At 47.9% G+C, this 16,151-nt stretch overlaps 1 protein-coding gene across 9 annotated transcripts in view; it reads right to left on the bottom strand.

The window, feature by feature from the left end:
• LRRC56 (leucine rich repeat containing 56) overlaps positions 1-16,151 on the bottom strand; it is an 82,509-nt gene that overhangs the window by 34,695 nt on the left and 31,663 nt on the right. For 3 of the 9 annotated variants that reach the window (XM_088471009.1, XM_088471010.1, XM_088471011.1), the window contains 2 exons: positions 7,324-7,474; positions 7,115-7,220 (listed from right to left, as the gene is read on the bottom strand). In XM_088471009.1, the coding sequence (XP_088327135.1) occupies positions 7,115-7,220; positions 7,324-7,467 (250 nt within the window). In that variant the 5' untranslated portion in view covers positions 7,468-7,474. Of the gene's footprint in view, positions 1-7,114; positions 7,221-7,323; positions 7,475-13,531; positions 13,731-14,179; positions 14,203-14,281; positions 14,382-16,151 lie in introns of those variants that run through there. The other 6 variants (XM_088471012.1, XM_088471013.1, XM_088471008.1 and 3 more) reach the window with 6 other exon arrangements.

Consider the following 16,151-nt stretch of genomic DNA (forward strand, 5'->3'; position numbering starts at 1 on the left):
AACATAACAAAATGTGGAAAAAGTGAAGCACTGTGAATACTTTCCAGATGCACTATACATACACACACACACATAAATATCGCTATGGCCACTTTCAAAATCTGTGGACCATGGTGATCACCATCGACACTTAGAACGCCCTATGGCTGACCCAGTGTCTCCTTCTCTAAAATATGTCCTCTGTGGCTGCGACTCTACATTTGAGAACACAGAAGCTTTCACTGACACGCCAATGAGACAACCCTTTTCTGTGTTCACTTCATGACGCCCGTAGATACCGCCCAGGAACACCCATGGCTTTCTGCCCCCAACTCAAATGGGAACAATCGCATAGGGAACAGTGATCTCTCTCCGTGGTACGAATGCGCCATTGGGGTTTTCAGGACTTTTCGCGCTTGCGCTGTAGCAAACAATCGTTCAACTGCGCAAGCATTGACACTGCGTCAACCTCTCAATTAATCCCACTGTCATGAACATAGAACTGACAGATAACAAGAGATATGGTAAGAACTTACCTTTGTTATCTCTGTTTCTACGAAGTCCATAGGGTCCACAGGGTTGACCTTGGGGTATAGCTGGATCTGGATCCACGGGCACCACGCAGTTAAAGCTTTGCTGCTCCCAGGATGCACTTGGGTCCGTCCTCCTCTATACCCCGCCCCGGCCACAGGCACCTCAGTTGGTAAGCAGCTAAGGCCGGAGGAGGAGACTAAACAGAGAGAAGGAAGACTGGAACACACAAGAAACCATACTCACAGAAATGGGAGACGGAAAACCGGTGACCAGCCACACAGCCCATTTGAAGCCAGGTGCGTCAGGGCGGGCGCCCTGTGGACCCTATGGACTTCGTAGAAACAGAGATAACAAAGGTAAGTTCTTACCATATCTCTTGTTTTCTACTTCAGGGTCCATAGGGGGTCCACAGGGTTGACCTTGGGGATGTCCCAAAGCAGTTCAACTAAGGGCGGGGACGCTCCTGTGCTGAAAGGAGTACCCGGCGCCCAAAGGATGCATCCTGAGAGGCGAAGGTGTCAAACGCATAAAACCTCAAAAACGTCTGAATTGAAGACCAAGTAGCCGCCTTACACAGCTGAACAGCGGAGGCGCCACGTCTAGCAGCCCAAGAGGGACCCACAGAACGAGTGGAATGAGCCTTAACAGAGGCTGGCACAGGTAAACCCTCCTGCGCATAAGCCTCACAAATAACTGAACGAAGCCAACGGGCTAACGTTTGCTTGTTGGCAGGCCAACCCCTCTTGTGAAAACCGAAGAGGACAAACAAAGAATCCGACTTCCTAACCGAAGCAGTCCGGTCCACATAGATTCTAAGTGCCCGGACCACATCCAAGGAAGCCTCACCAGCAGAAAGATCAGGTGACTGAAAAGCTGGCACAACAAGTTCCTGATTAATGTGGAACTTTGAAACCACTTTGGGCAAAAACTCAGGACGCGTGCGGAGCACTGCCCTGTCCTGGTGAAAAATCAGAAAAGGAGGGCGACAGGAAAGCGCCCCCAATTCTGAAACCCTCCTGGCCGAAGCAATTGCCAGGAGAAAAATGGTCTTAAACGTCAGCCACTTGAGCTCCACCGACTCAAGCGGCTCAAAAGGAGGACCCTGCAAGACCCTCAGTACCACCGTCAAGTCCCACGGAGCCACCGGAGGCACGAAGGGAGGCTGGATCCTGAGAACACCTTGGAAAAAGGTGTAAACATCTGGCAGTGTAGCAATCCGTCGCTGAAACCACACGGACAAAGCAGACACATGAACCTTCAGAGAGGCCAGGCGTAAGCCGAGGTCCAAACCCGATTGAAGAAATTCCAAGATTCTGGAAACCCGGAACACCTGCGGATCATAGTTTCTGGATTCACACCACTGAAAATAAGTGCGCCACACCCTGTGGTAAATCCGCGCGGAAGCAGGCTTGCGTGCCCTAAGCATGGTACCAATCACTGAACTGGAGAAACCCCTAGACCTCAAGACGGCTGTCTCAAGAGCCACGCCGTCAAAGACAGCCGACCCAGATCCGGGTAAAGGCAGGGCCCCTGAGACAACAGGTCCCGACGCTGAGGAAGAAGGTACGGAGCGTCGATGGAGAGGCACCTCAGATCGGAGTACCAAGGACGTCTGGGCCACGCCGGAGCCACCAGCACGAGCGTGCCGCCGTCCTGCTTGAATTTCCACAGAACCCGAGGAAGTAAGGATATCGGTGGAAACAGATACGCCAGGTGAAACGTCCATTTCACCGACAGAGCGTCTACCAGACAGGCGCCTGCGTCTCTTGTCCTTGACCCATAAACGGGCAACTTGTGATTGTGACGGGAGGCCATCAAGTCCAGCTCCGGCAGCCCCCACCTGTCCACGAGTAGCTGAAACACCTCTGGGTGAAGCGACCATTCCCCGGGATGCACATCGTGACGGCTGAGGAAGTCCGCCTCCCAATTGAGGACTCCGGGAATGAAGACTGCCGAGATCGCTGGAACGTGACACTCCGCCCAAGCAAGAATGCGAGACACCTCCGACATTGCTGCCCGACTGCGAGTTCCCCCTTGGTGGTTGATGTACGCCACCGTGGTGGCGTTGTCGGACTGCACCTGAACCGCCCTTCCGTGAAGAGCGGGGCCGGACGACTGCAGGACCCTGTACACAGCCCGCAGTTCCAGGATGTTGATGGGGAGAAGTGCTTCTTCCGCGGACCAACGACCCTGAAGCGATAATGAGCCAGTCACTGCCCCCCAACCCCGAAGACTGGCATCCGTCGTGAGCAGGACCCAGTCCGGGATCCAAAAGGGACGCCCCTCGACCAGATGCGCCGTCTGAAGCCACCAAGCCAAAGACTGCCGAACCTTCGCGGACAACACCAGCATCTGAGAGCGGATCCGGTGAGGTAACCCGTTCCATTCCGATAGAATCAGCCCCTGCAGGGGCCGGGAATGGAACTGGGCAAATTCCACCATGTCGAATGTCGACAGCATGGACCCCAGAACTCTCATAGCTGAATGGACCGACAGGCGGCAACTGCTCAGGCAACTGTGTATCCGCAGCTGCAGGGAGGAGACCTTCTCTGGAGTCAGGAAAATCCGCTGCTGACGAGAATCCAGCAGGGCTCCCAAATGAGCCATCCGCTGTGATGGAATCAGGGAGGACTTCTTCCAGTTTATCAACCACCCGTGTGCTTGAAGACAAGCAATGGTCAGGTGGAGATGTCGAAGAAGCACCTCCGGGGAGCTCGCCAGCAGCAGAAGATCGTCCAGGTACGGCAACAGACGTAGACCCTGACCCCGAAGGTGGGCAGCCATAACCGCCATCACCTTGGTGAACACCCTCGGAGCCGTGGAAAGGCCAAAAGGCAACGCCCGAAATTGGTAGTGATGGTTCAGGATAGCAAACCTCAGATACCGCTGATGTGCCGGTGCTATGGGCACATGGAGATAGGCGGCCTGGATATCGAGGGAGACCATATAATCCCCGGGTTCCATCGCCAGAATGATGGAACGTAACGTTTCCATCCTGAACCTGGGAACTCTGAGGTATCTGTTCAGAGACTTCAAATTCAGGATAGGGCGATGAGAACCATTGGGTTTCTGTACCAGAAACAGAGTAGAATAGTACCCCGTCCCGCGCTGAGACTGCGGAACGGGAACAATGACCCCTGCTTGTAGCAAGGATTCTATAGCTACCTGAATCTGACCAGCTTTGGTCTTGTCCAGAGAAGGACTCGTACAGAAAAACTGGTGGGGCGGCCTGAACCGAAAAGACAGGGCGTACCCCTGAGAGACTACTTCTCGAACCCAGGCATCCGTGGTGGTATTGTGCCAACACTGGGCGAATTGGAGAAGTCGGCCTCCCACTCTGGGGTCCCCCAGAGAGAGGCCCGTCCCATCAGGCAGCAGGCTTATCCTCCTGCTTGGAAGAAGGGCGCCGAGCACTCCATGCCTGCTTCTTGGGCTTGGGTGCGGCCTTGGTCGCCGAATGTCTCGGGAAGGACTGGCCCTTGGCCTTACCCTGAACCCGAAAGGACCGAAAGGCAGAGCCCCTCACTTTAGCCGGCGCAGAGGCCGAAGGGAGAAAAGCCGACTTGGACTTAGCCAAAGTATCCACTATTCTGTCCAAATCCGGACCAGATAGTAAATCACCATTAAAAGGCAAGGCCTCCAGACCCTTTTTTGAATCTGCATCAGCCCTCCAGGACCTCAGCCACAGGGAGCGCCGAGCAGACACCGCTGCAGCCGACACCCTAGAAGTGAGCAGGCTGGCATCCAAAGACGCTTCCCCAATATAGGAAGCTGCATCCCGCATCTGTCCCACTAACGCTCTCTGGATATCCGGAGCCTTCCTGTCCGTGGGATCCTTCAAAGAGGAGATAGACGGCAATGGCAGCGTCGCGCTTTTGATCAAGCGGGTAACGTGGGAATCCACCGCCGGCGGAGTTTCCCATTTCCTGCAATGAGCTTCAGGAAAAGGATAGTTCGCCGCCAACCTCTTCTGTGGATGGAACCTCTTACTAGGTAATTGCCAGGCCGCCGCCATATGATCCGATAATTGATCAGACAGGGGGAACACAGTTGAGGTCACCTTGGCCTTTTTAAAATTAGGAAACTTCGACCTAGGAGCCGGCGCATCATCCTCAACATGTAGGATAGCCCGCACCGCCCTAACTAAGGCTGGAACATTAATGGAGGACTTAGCTTCCACCTCCTGCCCCATGACATCAGAGTCAGAGTCCTAATGGATTTCTCCATCATCTGAGGACACTTCCGAGTCCGACAACTGCGCAGCTAGTGAACTCACAACCGGACGTTTAGACACCCTTGGTGGCACATCACCTTGCAACATGGACTGAAACGCCGAGGATGAAGCCGCCAGACTCTGTACGGAGCTGGATAGAACATCCACCCAAGGCGGAGAAGCCGTCGGAGCAAAACTCTGCAAAGGCACTACAGACTGACGCGTCCCTGGGGAAGACTGCACATACACAGGCAGTCCCGAGTAAGGACCCACAGTCTGGGCCCCGGGGGAAGACCGCAACATTTGTGGAACCCTCGGGGAATGGGGGATGGTGGGCTGCGGTAACGCCCTAGAAGGGACCGCTGATGGGACCGATAACCGGTCCGCAATAGACGCCAGCACCTGTGAAAACATCGCCCAAGGAGGGTCCTGTGATACAGGGGGGTTGGAGGGGCCCGGTACCAGCTGGCACCGCCCGCACAGACCATCCTGAGATAAGTCCTCCCCATCAACTCCAGCAGCACAACGTCTGCAGGAAAATAGCACAGGAGCCACAGAGCGCTCAGTCTCCTCATCAGACATGATACCGTAAATCACAAGAAATAGGTATCACCAGAGGAATTACGGTTTTAACACCCGCGCACTCACCAGTATGCGACACAACAGCCCAGATATGGTACTGTGTAGCACACAACAGTATGTGACTGACCCCACAAATACGTGTTTTATATAAGTGAGGGTCTCAGAAAAACGCCCTTCCCCCACACACCTGCCGGGCCGTAGGAGAAGGAAAGGGATAGTTATAAGCTGACAGTAAGGAGAATAAGTCACAGACAGGCAGCACTAGCAATAGTCACATACAATGCAGAAAAGTTAGTACTCACTGCACCTTCCGCTACAATCAACCGCCCAGATTCAGTGTCTGGGAGGGCTATAGCGCTGTGTACACTGTCCTTTTGCAGGGGAGAGGTACACAGGGGGACCGGTCCACTTGATACCGCCTGGGAGTCTGCGATGTGCCAGTAAAGATGGCCGCCGGAGACCTCAGAGGAGGAGTGGCCGAGAGATAAGAGCAGCTCAGCGACGCCAGACTCCTAGTTGAAAGGCGCGCTGAGCTGAGGGGAGGAGCCGCTAGACAGGGAAGGCTGCCTCCCCTGGCTAGCAATTAACCCCCGGGTTGCCGGTCCCGCTACCAGCCTGATACCCTGGTGGTCAGCGGGGAGAAGGAGCGGCAGCGTGGACGTCCTAAAGGACAGTCTGATGCTGCCGCTCTAACAGTGTAAAAAAAGTAGAAAAAAATAAAAAATTTCTCTTTTAAAATAAAGCTTAGGGGCTGCTCCTGCAGCCCCACTGCGACAGGGTGACCCGACTCCGGCCGGGCACCAACTAAAACTGAGGTGCCTGTGGCCGGGGCGGGGTATAGAGGAGGACGGACCCAAGTGCATCCTGGGAGCAGCAAAGCTTTAACTGCGTGGTGCCCGTGGATCCAGATCCAGCTATACCCCAAGGTCAACCCTGTGGACCCCCTATGGACCCTGAAGTAGAAATATCTTTCACAGAAGGAACATGAGTAGCGAACTTGCTACATGCCTCTTGAATAGGGTTTTGGGATTGTGATGGGTGTTCTATAGCTATAGACTCCTTTATGTTACCTGTACTGTGATTGTGCATATTCTACAGGGGAGCGAGGACTAATATCCATCAGAATTAAGTCTGGATTGGGAATGGATCATATAGTCTAGTCTCCGGGAATGTCCACCAGAATCTACTTTTTTGGAGAGTCCTTACTAGTGCAGCCACCCACTGGGAACTTGGTTCTATTTCTTGTGAAGTGGGTGAAACATGGCCTTGATCCGGTCATCACAAAGCAGTGGGTGGATCCTGGGGGGTAAAATACATCTTCATGCCTCCATCCCACGTGCAATGACACAGATCACATCACTGTGCAGGGTGGGCAATGTCGTATTCTCCCAGAACAGAGGTTCAAAAAGTAGCCAAGCATGGAATAGATTTGAATTGTCTGAGTAAATACAAGTTTTTCAATTTTTAACTTTGAAGAATCGATTCTCTCATCTCTATATGGGGACCAGTGACCACACTCTTCCTGGAAGAGGGGAGTAGCACATATATATATATGTGTAATACACCATCAAATTATGCATAGTCCATGTGCAAATTTGGAATTTGTGTGCATGCCAGGGTGTTCCATGTTTCTTAGGGGGGCATCCCTCAAACACATCCATTGTAATTCCACAAGCACCAGCAACGAGAACATGCGGCACAAAACTTTAAAGTTGAAATATTGAGTGGAACCTATAACTGGCTTATTGTAATCAGTATAACAGAACTGTGTGTAATCCATGACGGGCCTGATGTTTGACCCCTCACCTAAAAAACATCCCTCACCAAAATTCCCCAGGGTGTGTTCTCTCGTGTCCACACACATCTGGAGGATCTTCACATCTTGGAGATCATCCACCCTGGTAAGTGCTTTCTGCAGAAGAAAAAACAATTAGAGAGAACATCGTAAGAGTTAAACAGAATCAACCATCATTTAACCCCAGTGACTTCTTATGGATTTTATGAAGAATGCTCACCAATCTGGCTGGCGATAGATATTCGTCTACCAGGCTTTCGTCTTCTTCTCTGCTTAGAGGACTGGGGTTCAGCAATCCTTGCCACCCAAAATCTATCACTCTGACACTGGGAGTATCAGGACGTATCTCCAATGTCCGATTCATGGTTTATCTGAAAACACAGAATTAAGTAGTCAGCAAGAGCATAATGGGAATGATAGGTCATCTCAGAATACATCTAATGTATACCTACATATGGCCCACGCATTTGTTGCTGAGGTTGGTCACATATCAACATCAACACTAATATGTCATTTTCTTGTCCCGTAACCACACAAATCATACCTTATTTTCATTAAATGACTTGTGGCAGATGCAGAGTTGTTGGCAAAATAAAAAAAAAGCAGAGAAACAGCATATTTCCAGGCACATGGAGAGCTGCACACACTTTGAGATTGTGACCACCTCCACATCAGTAGCACATGTACCTGGTTTCCTACAAAGGCCTGTTAAAAGGGTTATATGCATGCTTCTGTAGGTCTGCACCAGTTGAATTTTCGTAAACCATAGTTGCCGAGTTCTCGAAGTCCTGGAGAGGAGATCAGCTTGGCAAATGCATGGGGATTTATCCAGCACCTGCTCACTTCACTAAGGAGGGTGCTCTGCTCTCCAGAAGTACCTGGGAGAACTTGGGAGTCTCCCAGACATGATGGGAGAGTAGGCAAATACAGTACTGTGTAGTTCCCAGAAGGTGGGAAAATAGCAAGGAAGGAGAGAGTCATGTTTGTTCAGAGCCGTAACTAGACTTTTTGGTGCCCTGTGCCAGAAAGAGCATTGGCGCCCCCTCATTTTTCAAAGGGACATAATGCACCCAATAAAGGGCCATGGCTTCATTTCATGGGGAAGGGCCAGGGAAGAGATAGGAGAGGCCAGGAGATGCTGGGGATAAAATAAGAGGAAGCTACAAGCAAGAATGATAATAAACAGAAATTTGACAGGCCCAAACAGCGCCCCCTGACCTGTGGTGCCCTGTGCGATGGCACCGGCCGCACTACCCTAGCTACGGCCCTGTGTTTGTTATATACCTAACAAATAAGAGTTTGGAAAATATTTACATAACAGGAGTAGTTATAGCTTGCTGAATAGCTGACGGGCTTCTGAGAAGGACTGTATCACATTTTTAGTGTTTTCTTGTCTACTTGTTTGTCTACACATGCGTAAGGTATACTGGCTCTTTTTATTTTCTGCAGAATAGTGTTTATATTATCTGTGATCACAAATTATTCAAGCCAATACTGTATATCTACGAATGGGTTCCACTGTTTAAAAAAAGTGGTCTTTCCTCTTTCATATGAGCGTTAATTGCTGGTCTGCATTTCTGTAAGCGCCATCATGAGGGTGGTTGACCCATCCAATCGCTTTTTTATTTTCTGTACTGTAGAAATAACAGAACCAACCAACTGGACTTGTGCTTGGAAGTTTGGAGTTGCAAAACACTGACCGTGTTCGTAATCTCGGTGTTGGCCAGGATTGTGGCTTGACACCTAATCATCAAATGTCTGCCATGGTCTGCCATGTTCTTTCATCTGAGGAACACAGCCAGGATCTAGCGCTTAATTCCCTCAGCTCTGCCTACCCTACACTCATATATGCATTTATCTCATCATACTTGGACTACTGCAATGCTCTTTACCTGAATCTACTGGCAAAAAAATTGCATTGTTTACAGCTGTTAACTAACCAGCCGCATTCCTGTCACATAATACCCATTCTCTACTTTCAGTGGCTGCCTGTAAAATGGCAAATCTATTTCAAGATTGACTGATTGACCTTTATTTCCTTACGTACTCATGGCCCAAGGTACGTACTTGAAGCAGCTTCTAAATCCTTATACTCCCACTGACTTACTTTGATTGGCAGATGAAAGTGTATTAGTAATACCTAGAAGAATATCCCCTATTTCACATGTGTGGTCAAGCTTTTAGCTTTGCAGGATTGATGCTTTGAAACTCGTTGCCTCACACAGTTCGAGTGGACTCAACTATACAAATCCTCAAAAAACAGCCTCAAGACCAGGGCCGAAACTAGGATATCTGTCACCCGGTGCAAGGCAGCAATTTTACGCCCCCTCCCTTCCTGTACCTGAATTTTGTCCTTGCTCCTCCATAAGGCAGTACACTACTCAGACGTCCCTGGTATAGTGACTTACATTATTCCACACACCATAATGCCCATTACACATTATGCCACACACTGTAATGCCTATTACCAAAGTGCTACTTACATATTTGCCCGACACCATTTTATGCCCCACTGCAAGGCTTCATTTTTGGATGGCCGTTTTCTGAATCTGCAGCCCCCAAGCTACCGCGAGTCAGGCTTTTTTCACCCCCTGCATTCCGGCACCCGATGCACCTCTAGCCCCCCCCCCCCTAGTTGCGGCCCTGTCAAGACTCACCCATTTACTGAAGCACTTAATGCCCCTTTAGTTTCTAAAAAAAAATGCAACAACAACCAAAATGCCTTGCTCTCTTTTCTGTAATCTGTTAATATTTAAATTAAGATTATTTTGTATCATGTGTTTTTTTTCTCCTGCAAACATGAGGCACTTTGAGTCGTATTGGGAGAAAAGCGCTATATACTGTAAATAAAATTATTATTATAATATCTGTTATTGCATAAAATATACCTACTAGAGGGTACAATTGTATGAAAAATTGTATGAAAAATGACTGTAGAAGCCAGGATAGGGGAGAGTCATTTAGAATCTCCCCCATCCCGGGATGCTCTCTCTATTTCTCCCTAGAGCTGGGTGCAGGCCAGATGATCTGTGACCACAGACTGATGACATCACGGGCTCCGTCCCATTACTTCAAGTTAGAAGGAGGAAACACTCATCTGTCCATTAATAAGCGATTGGTATTTCCTTTCTCATACAGGGCCGAGGATTAGTGCAGATCACCCCTTTAAGTTATGGGCTATATCTATAGTTTCACTTTTCCTTAGCAGCAAAGTGGTTAAACTACATATAGCCCCATCATTACATTGTGTACCTTTATTATAACAACATGTAGCTCCATCATTACATTATGTACCCTTATTATAACAACAACATGTAGCCCCACCATTATATTATGTTCCCTCATTATAACATGTAGCCCCATCATTATATTATGTACCCTTATTATAACAACATATAGCCCCACCATTATATTATGTACCCGTAAACTGGCCACACATCTAAAGATTATCTGTCCAACCAGCCAACTAGTTGATTGGTTGGAATGAAAATCTGGTAAGGTATGAAAGCAAATGACAATCAGCAATTTGCTCCCATACGCCAGAAAATGGACAAAAACTGTTGTTTGAACAAATTGTTTAGATCAAACATTTGACAAACTTGTCTGACTACCATTTTCATCTGTTTTCTGGCATTTAGGAGCAAATTGCTGATCATCATTTACTCCCATACGTTACCAGATTTTCATTCCAACCAATCAACCAGTTGGCTGGTTGGACAGATAATCTTTAGATGTGTGACCAGCTTCATTATATCATGTAGCCCCATCATTACATTATGTACCCTTTTTATAACATGTAGCCCCATCATTACATTATGTACCCTTATTATAACAACATGTAGCCCCATCATTACATTATGTACCCTTATTATAACATGTAGCCCCATCATTACATTATGTACCCTTACTATAACAACATGTAGCCTCATCATTACATTATGTACCCTTATTATAACATGTAGCCCCAACATTACATTATGTACCCTTATTATAACAACATGTAGCCCCATATTATGTACCTTTATTATAACAACATGTAGCCCCACCATTACATTATGTACCCTTATTATAACAACATGTAGCCCCATCATTACATTATGTACCCTTATTATAACATGTAGCCCCATCATTACATTATGTACCCTTACTATAACAACATGTAGCCTCATCATTACATTATGTACCCTTATTATAACATGTAGCCCCAACATTACATTATGTACCCTTATTATAACAACATGTAGCCCCATATTATGTACCTTTATTATAACAACATGTAGCCCCACCATTACATTATGTACCCTTATTATAACAACATGTAGCCCCATCATTACATTATGTACCCTTATTATAACATGTAGCCCCAACATTACATTATGTACCCTTATTATAACAACATGTAGCCCCATATTATGTACCTTTATTATAACAACATGTAGCCCCATCATTACATTATGTACCCTTACTATAACAACATGTAGCCTCATCATTACATTATGTACCCTTATTATAACATGTAGCCCCAACATTACATTATGTACCCTTATTATAACATGTAGCCCCATCATTACATTATGTACCCTTATTATAACATGTAGCCCCATCATTACATTATGTACCCTTACTATAACAACATGTAGCCTCATCATTACATTATGTACCCTTATTATAACATGTAGCCCCAACATTACATTATGTACCCATATTATTATAACATGTAGCCCCATCATTACATTATGTACCCTTATTATAACAACATGTAGCCCCATCATTACATTATGTACCCTTATTATAACATGTAGCCCCATCATTACATTATGTACCCATATTATAACAACATGTAGCCTCATCATTACATTATGTACCCTTATTATAACAACATGTAGCCTCATCATTACATTATGTACCCTTATTATAACATGTAGCCCCAACATTACATTATGTACCCATATTATTATAACATGTAGCCCCATCATTACATTATGTACCCTTATTATAACAACATGTAGCCCCATCATTACATTATGTACCCTTATTATAACAACATGTAGTCCCACCATCACATGTTGCCCCATCAGTACATAAAGTACCCTTATTATGACAACATGTAGTACCATCGGTACATCATTTATCCTATACGCACAAGGTAATTGCTGGTCAGAAACCCAGTGATATTACCAGATGAGATTATTACCAGTTTTGCCCATATGAGGGGCCACACCATGAGCATGAGGACAATCCAATTGCAATCAACTGTTTACCTGTAAACAAAGTGTCAGATGTGTGTCTGTGTGTTTGCCGTTATCTGCCTACAGCAAAAACAGATCTCAAAAGGCCCCAGTCCATAAACCTGAGCTCTTGATGAACAGATCTATTTATTCTGGTCACATACGTACTGTACACTGACAAACTACAAATTCAATTTGTTGTTCAAATGGAATTGGTATGTAATGCAGCCAGGTCTATTCCTGGCGGACCAAATACAGACGTCGGAAGCCCAAAAAGTGAAGATCCCGACTAGGGCTAGTAAGTACCCTAAAACCTAACCTCATTTAGATGGTGCTTAACCCTAACCTCCCTGGGGGGTGCCTATCCCTATCCTCCCCCCAGTGATGCCTAACCCCCCTTTCCGCATTGCGTAACTATGCGATTGCAATGTCATAGCTCTACCCCCACTATACAATGTCACAATTACCAGCATTGTGAAGTGGGGACGGAGCCACAATGAAGTGATTCAATGCAAATTGTGCCACCGGCCGTTTGTATGGGAGACTAGGCAAATATAGACTAATCATAACCCCAAAATCGGCTGTTGACATGGTCAGTGGCGGACCTAGAGAGTGGTGGGCCTAGGTGCAAGAATATGCTTTGGGCCCCCCTATGCAGTGGGGGGGGGCTATGCAGTGCCCCCAGAAGTGGTCCCCCTTATGCAGTGCCCCCAGGAGTAGTCCCCCCTATGCAGTGCCCCCAGTAGTGGTCCCCCCTATGCAGTGCCCCCAGTAGTAGTCCCCCCAGTTGTAATCCCCCTATGCAGTGCCCCCAGTAGTAGCCCCATATATGCAGTTCCCCCAGTTGTAATCCCCCTATGTAGTGCCCCCAGTAGTAATCCCCCCTATGCAGTTCCCCCAGTTGTAATCCTCCCTATGCAGTGCCCCCAGTACTAGTCCCCCCTATGCAGTGCCCCCAGTAGTAGCCCCCCTATGCAGTGCCCCCAGTTGTAATACCCCTATGCAGTGCCCCCAGTAGTAGCCCCCCCCCATACGGTGCCCCCAGTAGCGGCCCCCCCTATACAGTGGTCATAGTAGCGCCCCCCTCCCTTAAAGTGCCCCCAGTAGCTCATATGCTGTGCCAGTGCCCCCATAGTAGCACCCCCTCCCCTTATGCTGTGCAAGTGCCCGCTTACACAAACAAACAAACACACAACTTACCTGATCCCCGCTCCTGCCGACGACCGCCGCTGTCTGGACGCTTCTCCTGGCCCGCTCTCGCTCTGCACCATGGTATGAGAGAGACGTCATGACGTGACGTCTCTCCCATCACCCGCTACAGAGGGAGCCGGAAGACGGAGCTCATGAGTGAGCTCCAGCCGGCTCCCTCCGTGGGTGACGCAGCAGCCAATGAGAGTCTGTCTGACTCTCATCAGCTGCTATTACTAACACACAGCCGCCGCTGGCAGCTGTGTGTTTGTAAACTGTGTAGGGCAGACCGCTCTCACTGCGGTCTGCCCTACACTTGTGGGGGCCGGGGGACTAGCGGCGGTGCAGGGGCGGCTATGGGCCCCTGCACCACAGCGGGCCCTGGTGCACTGCACCGGCTGCACCGCCGCTAGTTCCGCCCCTGGGCATGGTGAATGTTGACATTATGATATCGAAATTATGAATTTCAACATTTTTACTGCAAATCATCTTTTCAAAGTGCAAGTCTTATGAAATAGTCTAGAAGTCCTGTTATCTTCCTGAGATCTTAAACATCTAAATGGTACAAATAATCAATTTTTTCTCTATATTTAATAAAAACCTGGATATATGAACTCAATTTTATACAGACTTGCATTTGAAAACACAACCTCCCCGCACCTGAATGAGTCTCACAACCCTGCTGTGGGCGTCTGACTTCCTGCGGTCCCAATCATCCTCACATCATGACACTGCCCATGACACATGTAATCCAGTTCTTACCAGCATAATCACTAAAGGCTCACAAAGACCAGCACACTCATCTCATGCTGCTTCAACGTTCCATTATCATATCTCCCAACATCGGTGTATTTGGAATCGGAACACACAGGGGCGTGGTTGGAACCATCCAATTGGTATTCTTAATTATACATACTCCCATATAATAAATAACAAATTGTGAATATACTGTAGTATACTGAAGACATAACCATTAGTTTTCCAGCAAGCAAGAGATATTGTTGCCTTAGCTCTGATAGTTCCCCACCATTATCCCCAACCACCAGAGAAGATCAGTTCCATACAATAATATATACTGTGATAACTGTGAACCCTGGTAGGTCTGTATGAACTTGTAGTAAAGCAACTGAGCCAGTCCCCAAGGAAATCAATTCCATAACTTTAAGCAGCTCTTACTAATTGATCCATTTGCTATAAATGACTGCGATTATATTTCCTCCTCAGGATGCTGTTTGTACAAGTGCTACTTCTCACTACTGCATAGGGTTATGAGATGTGGGATATCATGTACAAAGGCATGTGGCAGGCACCTGATTTTTTTGCCTAATAACTGTGAATTATGGGTAGTGTAGCAATGTTGAGGATAAGGCTAATAATTAAGGATCTCACTAACATGAAGGAAGCAGATGAACCAAATCAAATTCAAAACTACTGCAAACAAGTCATTTTCACTGCTAAAAAGACAGAAAACCAGTATAAAGCTGGGTACACTCTGGAGCGATGTCGTGGCGATTTGCTGTTTTGGAACGACAAATCGCCTACATCGCTCAGTGTGTACCGGCGGATGCGCGATCCTGTGGTCAGCAGGTTTGATGTGCTGCACTTGAAACCTAGCGACATCGCTAGTGGCCAGTGCATTGTTAATGAATGGTGTAACAGTGATCTTTCTATTGTTCATTAAAGTCATCTAGTGTGGACACACAATCACTGTTCACGAGCATTATGCCCGTTACTCTAGTGTGTACCCAGCCTAACTTGCGCCCCCAGACCGCAGCTTAGTCCAATACACACAGGGGCATCAATCCTTTACAAATATAAAGCAATTTTGGACCACTCAATTGTTGTTTACATTTTTACTGCTGTTGATAATGTACATAACACATCATGTACAGTAATGCTGGCCATACACGCTACAATTATCGGGACGATCCGCCCGATATCGGCGGATCGCCGCGATAATTGTAGCGTGTGGGGGGGCGACCGAGGGTTAAATATTGCTCGGTCGGGCATGCTGGATTGTCCAGCATGCCCGTCCGATGCGATATTTAGCGGGTAAACTGTCGGCCGCATCGGGCAGTGTATGCCCAGTGTATCACAGTGTATGCCGGCGACTTCTGCGGCTGGCAGGCTGCCAGATAAAATGTCTGTCGGTCTGACAGACATTTTATCTGGTAGTGTATGCCCAGCATAACTAATAACAATAATGCACTGAGCACTACATGCTAAAGTGTCCTGGGCACTAGTACTAGTACTTATAATGTATGTTGCACTGCTAAAATTTGTAATATGCCTTCACGGAATGTAGTCGGCAACCCGGCGCGCGGGATGCCGACAATCTAAATACCGGCGCCGAAATCCCGACAGGACGGGATCCCAGGACCATTATCCCAACCGTTGGCATCTCAAAGGTAAGTATCAGGGTGTTAGGGAGAGGTTAGCGTTAGAGTGCGGGGTTAGGCACTAGGGGGAGGGTTAGGATTAGGGTGCAGGGAGGGGGAGGTTAAGTGTAGGGTGCAGGGAGGGGGAGATTGGGCTTATTTTAGGCACTAGGGGGGAGGGGGGGGGATAGGGTTAGGCACCAGGGAGGGAGGGTTAGGAAATCACTTACCGTTAGTTGCTATGAGTTTCGGAT

This window comes from Taudactylus pleione, unplaced genomic scaffold (assembly GCF_031769625.1).
Source record: "Taudactylus pleione unplaced genomic scaffold, aTauple2 ptg000109l, whole genome shotgun sequence".
Lineage (NCBI taxonomy): Eukaryota > Metazoa > Chordata > Amphibia > Anura > Myobatrachidae > Taudactylus > Taudactylus pleione.